At 35.8% G+C, this 13141-nt stretch overlaps 1 protein-coding gene and 1 long non-coding RNA gene across 2 annotated transcripts in view; one reads left to right on the forward strand and one right to left on the reverse strand.

Annotated features, from left to right (window-relative positions):
- The window catches only part of LOC307142248, a 673051-nt gene extending 662235 nt beyond the window's left edge, over window positions 1–10816 (reverse strand). The window contains exons 1-2 of the long non-coding RNA XR_013818450.1: window positions 9766–10816; window positions 8780–8907 (exon numbers count right to left, since the gene is read on the reverse strand). This is a non-coding gene — a long non-coding RNA (uncharacterized lncRNA). The remainder of the gene's footprint in view (window positions 1–8779; window positions 8908–9765) is intronic.
- rab11fip2 (RAB11 family interacting protein 2 (class I)) overlaps window positions 1–12758 on the forward strand; it is a 28449-nt gene extending 15691 nt beyond the window's left edge. The window contains exons 5-6 of the mRNA XM_079842940.1: window positions 750–843; window positions 12417–12758. Of these exons, the coding sequence (XP_079699066.1) occupies window positions 750–843; window positions 12417–12647 (325 nt within the window). The 3' untranslated portion in view covers window positions 12648–12758. The remainder of the gene's footprint in view (window positions 1–749; window positions 844–12416) is intronic.
- Window positions 12759–13141: the final 383 nt, after the last annotated feature.

The raw sequence follows: 13141 nt of genomic DNA on the forward strand, positions 1-13141 counted from the left end.
CTACAACTACAGTGTTTGGGCGGGCAAAGTACTTGCAGCCAATGATGACCATAGGCTGGCATCATGCAGTAAGTGAGACTGTTTTGACAGTTCAGAATCGATTAATTGACAATAACTTTATTTGTCATGCGCTTTGATCTTTAAAACTTTGCACACTGTTTACATTCATAAACATCTATATTACACACTGCTGAAAATTTAGGTTTGCCCTCACAGGAATAAACTAGATTTTAAAACATATATTTTTTATAATTTCACAATATTACTGTATTTTTGATCAAATAAATACAGCCTTGGCGAGTATGAGATTTTCAAAAACGTGAAAAAATCTTACTGACCCTAAACTTTTAAATGTTTGCAAAAATAAGGAAATTAAGACATACACCGTTACTGTGGTATAAAATTGCTCATACTGTGATATGATTTTGGTCATGTCGCCGCCCACATCTACTGTGAGCCGTAACTGGCTTGCAAAGTCTTTGTTGTGGTTAGTGACCAATTGTTAGGAAATGTAGACTTGCTGTTTGCGTGTGAGGAGACGTCAAACCATTTCCTAACCCTCTGTTTATCACTTCACTAAAGGTCAACTCAAAAATTATATTGAACTTTTGCTGGCAAGTAGCGGTTGCACTAAAGGATTTGATGTGTTTTATGAACGTGCTTGTAGAACGTTAAAAAGGGCATTTGATGCATTTATTGGAGTAAAAATAGGTCTCTGACAATTCAGTCTTTTTTTTTCTGTTTAACAGTGACAACATGAGAAAACCCACTAGTAATGAGGACCTTACTCAGAGATTCAAAACCTCTCCCGAGAAGCATGGCATGAAACATGCAAGAGAACATGTAAGTTCACTCAAAAGAAATATTGCACACACTGTTTCTTTTATGTTTTACACTATTGTCAAACATATAAAGTTGAATTACATGTGACCACACTAAATGTAAGAATATTATTTTCCAGGGTGTATTTTCACATTGTCACTGTCCAGTATGTCCAGACACAGCTTGACCACATTTCTCGCAAGTTTTCAAAACTTGCCCAAAGTTTTAATTGGTCATTTATTGCAGCCCTATTATGCATGGAAGTCGATGATGCTGATCTCTGACTGAGTATCACATGTGGCACTCCGCTTGGAGAGTCGTTTATCTAATTAACAGCTGAAATGGGTGGTCATCGTCTTTGATCTGCATGTAATTTGAAGAAGTGTGATGTTATTAGTGCGCTTCCATTTCGTTAGTGAACCATCTTGGACAGTATGTTCTCTCACTCAATAATTGGAAATCTAATCATTAATAATACGCAATTTGTCACTGGTCTAATTTTACACTATAGGTCAAACCACGGTCAGTGTTAAACGTGGAAAGGGGCCCTCTCTCACTTTGTCATAATTATACTGATTGTGATCATCATCATGTCCAGCGCAGAGTAACTCGACGTTTGCTTGTCTGCTGTGTGAGAATAGCCGCTGAAGTGATGTTGAAACTGGAGACGCGTTGCTGAAAATGGCTTTCCTCACCCATTTTTGAGGTTATGTTAACACTGCGTCCGTGAAATAGTGTCTCTGGCACTCTAAGGCCTTAATTAAAGGATGGGGGGGTGGGGGGAGAGTCGGCCGAGGCATTTCAAAGGACTTGGAGTTTTAGATTTTCAACGCAAAGGCCCTCATTAGTGCCCATAATGAGACAACTGAAGAATGCCAAGTGGAAGTCTTATCTCTCCCACACTCCTGATTGCCTAAATCTGCTCATCAGCTGCTTGCCAGTTCATGGTCATTTCCTGGGCTCTTTTCCTGCCCCCGCTAGCTTGTGCCCTGGTGGTTTTGCAATTCATACAGCATCTCTTTCTCTAAATTTTCCTTTGATTCAGTGTTCGCTGAAAGTGTTGTTTTGGATTGCATTGGATTGGATTGTGTTGACCAGCATTACCAAACACTCAACTCAACTCAAGCACAAATAAAATGTTTTAATGTATGCAAGTGGCATCAGCAAACATATAATGTATCAGTTTTGAAATTATGACTTTTAGAGAATGTATGAAGTCCACTACGGGTGAAATTCATCACATTAACTAGGAAAATATTCCACTACCAGAAACCACAAAGCATCCATATTCTTTTTGGCTTATATTTTTTAAACAATAGATTCATTCAGCAAATGTTTTTCTTGGCAAGTGACTTTTTAACTGTACTTTAAGTGTACCTTTTCCTTTAAAATAAATGCTACTTGGTATTCTGTTTTGTTATCTAATGCAATGACATTCACATGTTTTGATTTATGTTTCTGAATACTTTTTTGGGCCACTGTATTTTTGCTTTCGTTTAGAATGGCAGTTTTATGGAGTCAAATTTGTTCTGCTGTTTCCTCAGGGAAAAAGAGAAGGAATGTTTTGTTTTCATTAGCGTAATCTAAGGAGGATAATCATAATCAAAGTGTCACATGTATAAACAGCTGTCTGATATGGTGGATCAAGTTGAAACCCAGAAGCAGTTCAGATTCAGAGGCTTCAGGTTAAAAGTGTTGAGGCTTGTTCCTGCAAAGTATTATTTCCTAACAAGTGCAATGTATGAATATCGACAATTTAGTATTAGTCTTGCACTTTTAATAGTATTTTAATAAAAACAGATCATTTAAACAGGTTTTATTATATTATTTATCATCACACATGGCTACCCGTAAAATATTCAAATGTATTAAGTTAACTTTTCAAAATGTAACGCTGTAAAAAGTGCTATATTGTTTGTGGAGGTTTTAAATTTGAGAAAGTAAATTTAATTTTCACTTGTTACTTTAGTAGCAAAGTGTCCAAGTGATGGACATATGAATAAATGTGGTGAAAAATTCTAACATAAACTTATTTTGTGAAGAAGAAAAAAACATATTGACTATTTAAAACTAGAATTATACTCAGGGTTCCCGCGGGGTCTTAAAAAGTCTTAAAATGTCTAAAATTAAATTTTTTAAATTTAAGGCCTTAAAACGTCTTAAAAACGGCCAGATTTTCACCCGAGGTCTTAAATTTAATTTAGTTAGGTCTTAAAAAAAAGTGTTATCCTCGTTCATTTCCAGAAATGCTGGCTGCAGAAAGTTATTAACTTTACACTGTAGCAAAAAAGTATCGAATGGCGAAAGCGGAGCTCTAGAGCAGGGCTTAAAAACGGGAAAAAATATCAATCGGTTCACTCCGAGCAGAATCGATATTATAGCGTTTCCGTTTTTGCGTTCCTCAATAAACATTACTGTTCCGAAAACGGTTTGATTTGAAAAAATACCAGTTAATAACGTTATTTTAATTTAGCCTATACAAATATGTATAAATATAGGCTACTTATTTTTCACTCAATAATAATAATACGCATGGTAATTAAACTTGAATATTTATTTCATAAAATTTTTAAAAATACAACAGAAATACATGCATTAATTACAAAGCATAAACAGCGGACCTGTTTTAATGGAGCGTTAGACAATCGAAAGTGCCCTCTTATGCCGAATTATTTTCAGAAGAGTGATAACATTCTTTGTACATAACTTTTTTTCAACACGACTTGTTTTAAAAATTGCATGAATAAAGAATAAATAAACTGGATAACCATTGCTCTTTTAATCAACTGGTAATTTCAAAGCAAACACTAAGCAACACGTCCTTGCATCCCATAATCAAATTCAGTCAGCTAATAAAGCTTGATCATTTAATGCAATATAACATACCATTTAATACGAAGCATCAACCGTCTATATAGAAAACATAGAGCTGTCCTGGATTGGCAATCTGAAAGACTATAGGAAAAATGTTTGATAGATGCTATAGCCTACTTGGACAGGCTTAAACGAAATCCATAAACTAGCCTAAATCAGTCTATTTGAGCTTAAAGTCCGTACTGCTTATTTAAACGTACGAAAAGAATGTCCTCCAATACCTGCACATTCATTGATGACCTCAGTGGGAAAAGAAATGTACTTGAGGCATGAAAATGCGCGCTCTCACACTGACTTGCGTACCGGTAGATTCATAGATGATGGTGCGCGGGCATTTCACTCACGCTTGATCCGTCAACGTCACATGCTGGACTACTCTATTCATGATTGGTCACTGCCAAATTAAAATATTAAAGAGAACGATAAAATAACGTTATTAACCGGTTAATGGCCATTTCAAATTAACGTTTCTGTTCAGAACGATTCAAATTGATTTTGATTTCGTTTTCGTTTTTGTTCCTCTTAAAATTTCGTTCGTTTCCGGTTTCGTTCCTTGAACCGGTTCAGAGCCCTGCTCTAGAGTCTTTGCTGCGCCGCCCTCAGAGCGTTCGTTCGGTGTGTTGTAGTTCTTTCTGGGGGTGTTGGTACACGTACTCGGTGATAAAACTACAAATCCCGTGATAAGTGCAATTACCTGCCCGCAAAATACGTCTACATTTATGCTGCCTTCAGGTGCTATCGGAAATTTCCTAATTCCCACTTTAGAAGTCGTGATTACGAGCTTGTTGCATTCAAGTGCTTTGTTGTCGGAGTGAACAGGAATCATGGTGGACACCAGGTTATTCATGCCTATTTATTGGGAAAATCTTATTAAAACCAACATCATATGTAGTGTCCCATGCACCGACAACCATATAAACATTTCAGATAGTCCGCTTTCTGCTGATTCTGTAATTTCAGTCAAATGCAGGCTATTTTCGCTGTGTACCAAACATACAATACGCTTCATATGATTACTCTTACATGTAAATATGTACTACATTAATGTCAAGATAAGACGACCTAGCTGTTTTGGAAAAAAAACAATAAAACCACACCTGCCACAGCAGTAGCCTAGTTCTCCCCGCCACCATGTTTAAAGCTTATGACACGCCCATCTCGGGAATTGGGGTATCAAAATTATTTCCGAACTTCCCAGTGGTAAACACGACATCAGAGGGCGTTCCTGTGCAATTTTTACCTAGGAAACTCGTATTTACGATAATTCCGATAGCACGTGAAGGCAGCATTAATAACGTTGTATTTTTCTGGACAGAAAGAGGCAGACATGCATTGTTTTATATTATTCTAAACAGTGATAAAGTCTGCACTCAATCCGCACGGCATACCTTATTATTATGACAATAGTGAAGGCTTGAATAACTCAAATACACCATAGCTTGATGCAGTTGAGTTCGTCTTCGTTTCATCAGTCAAAGCGTTTCTATCTTCAGTTTATCCTACATCGCTAGCTTCACATTAGGGCTAAGGATTACTTCTCTGGGGGAAATGTGGAGTTTCTGCTCGAGGGCGCCCTCTGGCTTCCAGCATGAATGAAAGTTTGGGTAACAAATATGAAAAATAATACTTCTCTCTAAATAAATGTATATGACAACCCATATGTTTTTCTCTAATGTACAATTTTCCCCCCACAGTGGATGCATAAGAGGCTCATATTGCATATTAAATACATAGACTTTAAGAAATTTATATCACAGATAAAAAGCACAGAATTTCTTAGTTTTTTATTTTATTTTTTACAATAAATCTTTAGACCTTTCTAATGATTTTTAGTCATAGGCTGTCTGCATATTAACAGGTAACCCAGCAGGTTTTTTTTTTGTAAAACATTTATATTTTACAGAAAAATTTATTTTATTAGTATTATTATTATATTGTTATATTTATTCTTAAATACTCTATTTTTATTTTTTTTATAATTAAAATATTATTGTAATAGTAATATTTCTAATTTTGTTAAATATTTGTATTTATTGAATATAATCATTATTATTAGTCTCGTTAATATATAAACATTAATATATAAAATGTTATATGCATACACTTTACACTTTAAAAAAAAAATTGCATTTTAACCAGAATAATCGCAATTAGATATCTTCCCCAAATCGTGCATCCCTAGTTTATCCTATCTCCCTAGAGCATCCCCTGTTCAATCTCTATTAGGCTATTAATATGCTGTTTTGTAATCTATTCTATTTGAGGGCAAGTTTGTTTTAGCCTATTTTCATTTTGGGCCTAAGGTTTTGGGCATTTGGCACATTGTTGGCTGTGGAGGGTTACTAATGTCATTGCTTTTTTTAATTATTTCTTTGATTTAAATAATTTTGGTAAATCGTCGTATAGGTCTTAAATTTCAATCTTTATGGTCTTAAAATGTCTTAAAAAGGTCTTAAATTTGACTTTCTGAAACCTGCAAGAACCCTGTATACTGTATTCTATATTTTTGCTGCGTCCCAATTCGCCTAATTATACTACGACCTAAAAGTATGTACTCTTTTTGTGAGTACAAAAAGTACATACTTTTAAGCGTGTAGCAGAAGAGTATGCAAGCTTTGAGACATGCTACTTCGTCATCTATAACGGACTCTGTTGCTTAGTTAGGTGCATCCCGTCACCGTTTAAGCATAGTCACAGTTCAAATCCTCCACATTCAATTTAATTTCCTACCGTATCGGAGAGAAATGTAGTAGCACGTTGATCTGCCATTCGTGGGTCTTTAATGCAGAGACTCCCCTCATGTGTTTGCAGTTTAAATATAATGATGCATTTAAAAGTTAATGGCCAAACGTATTATTACAAAAGTTCTCAATGCTGCTGCAGGTGAAATATAATGTGGATAATATTGAATAAATATCTTTTCGTCTGGTTAAATACCGATAATTGCTCGCTCAAACCTCTTTATCTAACCCTCTCTACTTAACCGTCGGACTCACATAACCGTCATGTTTGTAGTTTTTTAAAACTTTTTATCCGCGATTGTAGTTCTAATCGAATCCTAGTCCATCTCGCAATGGGTTGTGGGCAGCCGTTAGAGTACGAATCGATCTGCACTTCAAATTCTGACCATCTGGGAATCTTTGGAATGCTCTTTTCAACATACTACGATTTGGGACATACTTATTCTTTTTTCGAATACTATTTAGTACAGATAGTATGTGAATTGGGACGCAGCATTTATTATTTTGAAACTTTTTCTGTACTTGCGTCGCGCAGCCTTAATCTATGGAAGCTTGTTTCCACCACAGGAAGAAAGAAAAAAAGATAACTTTTTATATCACAATTCTGTTTTGTTTTTTTCTCACAATTGTGAGTTTACATCTCTCAATTAGAACTTTTTTCTCAGAGTTGCAAGAAATAAACTTGTAATTGCTAGTTATAAAGTCAGAATGGTGAGAAATATTCAGAATCTCAATCGACTTTCCTGCAATTGCGAGTTTATATCTCGCAATTCAGACTTATTTTCTCGAGAAATAAACTCGCAATTGCGAGTAAAAAGAACAAGATGAAAAACATCAAGATGTTGGGTCTGGAAACTCACCATTGACAGGGCTCAATCCGAGGGGCGGGATAAACGGTTGTATTTCAAATTCCCTCTGCATTCAATTGGAGAGCGCCATGAGCGCCATAACCAACCAGAGCAAAGAAGAAGGTGAAGCCGAGCTAACGTTAGTTGTTAGACTTTCGCCGTATCCGGTCGGCAAAACTTCGAACATATCTTCTTTTCTTAAGAATTACTTCAGTGCCGTTCTTTGTTCTTTTTTCAAATAAAAGCTTAACTCCAAGTCTTCCAGAGTCGCGGCCAAAGCCGATTCAAAAGACCGCTGTTTGTCAGCTTCTTTGTTCACGAGTAGCACGCAGAACCTCCACAACTCTGCCGTGACGTGCCGTCATTATGTTAAACCTGTTAAACTGCAACCCCACTTTGGGGCTCACAGCTGAAAACGACCTACCTGAATTAAAACAATTATAGCTCCTGAGAACAGTGTGCTACAGGCACAATTAAGGTATCTTTGGAAAGAAGACACCTGGGACTCTACTAAAAAGCAATCAGAGTTGATAATTCTCAAACAGATAAAAAATTATAATAGTTGAAATGCCTCAAAAATTATTTGCACTACACAGAATGTTGTATTATTTCATGTAAAAATATATGAAAATAGACCTGGAGGAATCCAGTTCAGTTATGGATTGAAAGCCACACGACTTATCAGTTTATATTTCAAGTTTGAGGAAGATATAATGAAAAATGTGGTTCCTGCAAGCTTTTTTCCAAGACTATGTCTGTTCCATTTCTCCCTCCGCCTGCTTGAGGCACATCCCCAGAAATGACATCTCCCAACTAAAACAATTGCAGTTGCTAAACAATTTGCACTACATGCACAATTTAGACATCTTTAAAAAGAAGACACTTTACAGTTTATTACCCAAACATTAAAGTAGAAAAAAACTTAGAAAGACAAACAGTTATAGAAGTTGAAGTGTCTTGAAGATGATTTGTGCTACAATGAACACTTTATTATTTGATGTAAAAATATATGAAAATAAGCCTGGAGGAATCCAGTTAGTTAATGAATTGAAAGGCAAAAGTCTCATCAGTTTATATTTAAAATTTGACGAAGATATCATGAAAAATGGGGTTCCTGCATGCTTTTTTCTAAGAATATGTCCAGGTGCCAAGAAACCTACAGGAGACTTGATAACCTAATGTTATGAAGTGTACTGCAAGCTGTTTTAGCCATCATATATGATGCTTGAATGCTTTTTCAACTATAAAATAATAGGCAGAACCATAAGACTTTGTATTAGTGATTTATTTGTACAACAGAACTTATAAAAATATAATAAAAATGAAATATTAATAAAAAAGAGCTAAACTTCTTTGCAACTGAAAATACAACAAGTAATATAAGTATAATAACTATAAATATAACTAGTAATATAAATAACAATATAATATAAATATATAGCTATAAAAACACACACAATTTGCAAATGTAAAAAAAAAAAAACATTTACTGGCCTTTTACTGGCGGATTCAGGTCTACAACAGCAAGTGCAGATCTTGAAGAATCTGAAAGCTTTCTTCTCTTTTCTGCTGGTTGGCTGGTGCTTGGATGCCATAGCTCATCTGAAGACTCAACCTGATGCCTGTAGAATGGCAAGGAAAGGAAAGAGAATTAGCACTGCATGTCCTATTTCTGTATAGTTTGCCCATTCAATCAACAATCACACTGTCATCATTCACTCTAATTACAGGCCATCCCATGAACAATGAAACTGATGGGCAGTCGGTTAGACAGCATTCATATTGACGGCGGCCTATACATTCTCACACAGCCCAAGCATCAATCTAACGACCGGCTATACAGTGAGCATTCATATTGACGGCGGCCCATACATTCGCACACAGTCCTACAATCAATATAATGGCCGGTGATACAGTGAGCATTCAACAATCACACAGATGGTCGGCCGTCCAGAACTTTTCTTTTTTCGTCAATTTGATTTTGTAGCACAGGAGAAAAAAATGCATTTTATATATTATATATATATATATTTTTTTTTTCTGTGTGTGCTAGAAAAAATGCTAAATATCAGTATATGTATAATCTATACTGGTATATTGTAATTTTTCTAGCACACAGGAAAAACATAAAATAAATACAGTCTCAATATATATATATATATATATATATATATATATATATATATATATATATATATATATATATATATATATATATATATATATATATATATATATATATATATATATATATATATAAACAATTACATGTGTTATATATATATATGTTTTATTTACACACACATGGGGAAAAATTATATATACTTTTTCCCCATGTGTGCTAGGAAAAATGCAAAATATCAGCATATGTATAATGCATACTGGTATATTGCATTTTTTCTAGCACACAGAAACAATAAAATAAATACATTCTCACACACATTCTCAATATACATAAACAACTACACATAGCAACTCACCGGTATGTTATTGGATCAACTTCTCTGTCAACAAGCACCGTCATCGCTGTGTTGACTCTCCTTTTTCACATCGCTGCTTCGAGTGAGCTCAAATAAAGCATCTTCAGCACAATAAAAACTTCTTTTGACGATCCATTGGATAATACATTCCGTCCAGTTAGTAAGATTAGCAAACAGTTACTACAAAGAGACCGTCTGTTTGTTTACTAGCGCGTTAGCTTTTAGCTGTCAGATGGGGGAGTGTCAAACTCGCTGCATCTCGTGGGAGATAGCGCCACATTGGCACATTCAGATGAATAAATATTCACGCCCATGTGACAAATACACACATGAGAGGTCTCGTTGGAATCGTGTGCTCATTGGCTACATTTTCTGTCAGTCATGACGATTCAATGCTTTTATTGGCTCCAGATAAACAGACAATATCATTGGATGAGCACATCATGACATCACCTAAAACGAATGGTATGGTTGGATATTTTTGACTATATCGCGGCTATCTTTGCATGTTTTTGAGTGGGGTTAGTTGTAATATGTTCGTAACATTCTAAGCTTTAAACCCATGCCACTTTATGCTACCGGGAGACTGTTTTTGGTGCATTATTTTATTGCATAACAGTCTAGTATGATACTCCGCTCCGCGGAAATGCGATGTAAACAAAGGATTAACCATCAATATTACACCATTATCGTTTCGTTGGATTAAAAATGCTCTATGGGATGTTATTCAGTGGACCCTCACCTTTCCATTCATTCTGGATTTTTAAGCAGTGGATGCGTGTGTGGCTTGTAATTAGGACACAAAAGGTATGTGCTCTGTTTTTATTTATAAAATCGTTGATGTGTATTGCTTACATTGATGTAAAAATACAGCCGTTATAAGCTTTTCACTGAAAAACAGTGGTCTGTCCTCGATGCTTGAGGTTTAGACCTTTAGAATGATATATAGTTTGTCAAGATTAATGATGTTTTTTTACGTTAAATCTATTAACAAACAATACACTCGTGCTAAAAATAGCGCTTCAACCCGTGCACGTGCTCATGAAGCTTAAGGAGTTAAGCCCGCCCACCGACTCTACACACGCTGTGATTGGCCTGACCAGAGTTTGGTTTTTCCAGCTCTCAGGTCTACCGAGAGTTGCTAGACTACACTCGCGGCAAAATAAATTTTCTGCCGCTAGGGTGCGTCTAGATTTCTAGGCTAGCAATTGCAAGTTTTAAAGTCAGAATTGCGAGATATAAACTTGCAATTCACCCTTCGCCGGGAGTTTGATTGACAGGCGATCTGACCAATCATAATCCGCCATCCGACGAATCCAGTCAAGGCAGTCAAGAGAGTTCGTAGATTAACGTAAGTGGACTTGAATTTGAAAAGCGGTGTGTACTGACGTCTTTCCGCGGTTGAAACAACATTCCTTCTGAAGTTCATTCATGTTTATGTGATACTGTAAATGAACTAGAAAGAAGCAGCAGTAACTAAAGCATAGCAACAGTAACTAAAGGGGGCTGGTCTTTGTGAACGGTCAATTGCGGGATGTAAACTCGCAATAAAATAAGTCAGAATAGCAATTTGACTTTTTTTCTCGCAATCGCAAGTTTATATCCCACAATTTTGACTTTTTTGCTTACAACTCTGACTTTATAACACACAATTGCAAATTTATAGTATGCAATTCTGAGTTTTTTTTTATTTTTTTTTATTCATTGGCGGAAACAAGCTTCCATACTAATCACCATTGAACTAATCACAGCAATGTTATTTACAGTCCCTATTAGAACCTTATTTAATGACCCAAAATATTATTATAATAATTTGCCTTAAAAAAAATATTAAGGGCTTAAATTTCATTTCCTCAAACACCCAGATAACCTTATCAGAGTAGATTTGGTGCGAGTACTTCATTTCTGGAGCTCTCTGGATTGGTTGGTAATTAGATACATTTTAGGTCTGTGTCCTGTTGTGTTGATGTTGATTTTGGGTGGCAGTTTTATTGTAATTAACTAAGCGTCAGTAATTAAGCATGACTGAGAGACACAGACTCATATTTTGACAACAGTGAAATGGATAAGCTTGCTGAGAGATTTTATCAGCTGACTGCATTTAGTGCTTGTTTTCACCTTGACAGCAAAACGTGTGAATTTGTCAGACGCGTGATAGCAGATGAGCAAATGTTTCTAAATTGCCGTTCCCTCAATATCATGGTGAAGTCAGATGCAGACACTTCTCATGTCAACACATAATCACTCTGCTTGAGAGAACTGAGGCTTGAACGGGTAGAGCAACATCTTTAATAAAAGCTCATTTATCAAGTGAGTTCTGTATTGAAGGAAACATTAACATGTTTATTTATTTTTTCCTAGTTTTCTTTGTCCAGCTACTACTTTATGTGGAATTGTTGCTTTGTCCATTTACAAACCATTCTGAAGTGTCTAAACGAACGTATTATTTCATGTTGGAAATGTAACAAAAAGATCAAATTATAGATTAAAAGAAGCCCGAGTGATTTACGCACTTCAGGGAACAGTTTGAATGCTCAGCATTCTATGGACAAGTAGTATTTTCTAAATGAATGGACAAGAGGTGTATTTTTCTATATTTAATACAGGGTACATTTAACAATCATATGTCTTCTATTCTTCCTCACACATAGGAGCCTGAACATCTGCATACGAGTATGGCGGCCTACAGCAATCTCTCCTTTCAGGAAGTTGTGCAAGAGCTCATCAAGCAGAAAGAGGTGGTAAGAAAGAAAGATGCTCATATTCGGGAGCTGGAGGACTACATTGATAACCTGCTGGTCAGGGTAATGGAAGAGACACCCAGCATCCTGAGAACACCCTATGAGCCCAAGAGAAAAGCTGGGAAGATTTCGAAGAAGTAAAGGATCTCAGAAGTGTATTCTAACTTAAGATTTCTGGCAAAATATGTATTGCTTGTAAAAGGACACTGCAATGTCGGTTGTGACAGAACACAAGTGTATTCGTTCGCACGCGGACACATTTCATGTCATTCAGTTACTCTAGGTTTGCAAGAACAACCGGATATATTGTGAAGAAAGATGGCCACTAAATGTGGAGATGCCAAACGGCCTTTTTAGATTTTTCCATAACTTTACTTAGATTTTTTTTTTATTTAAAGAATCCTGTGAGCTATTCACTAATACTTGTGAGTGGAACCGTTTTTGAAAATATTCACAAGCAGCCATTTATAGTTTAGAGCGGCGTTTTTGTTCGAGGAGACCGATGTTATGTTTGTACCGAAAATAACTGTGTTTAAGTTGACTTTTACTTTGAAATCAGTCAGTATAACAGAATTCAGCACTTAATACTCTTAGAAGTATTGTGTTTTGCAATTATCACTAGGGTGGACTGTCCA

This window comes from Gobio gobio, assembly GCF_949357685.1.
Source record: "Gobio gobio genome assembly, chromosome: 18".
NCBI classification, from domain to species: domain Eukaryota; kingdom Metazoa; phylum Chordata; class Actinopteri; order Cypriniformes; family Gobionidae; genus Gobio; species Gobio gobio.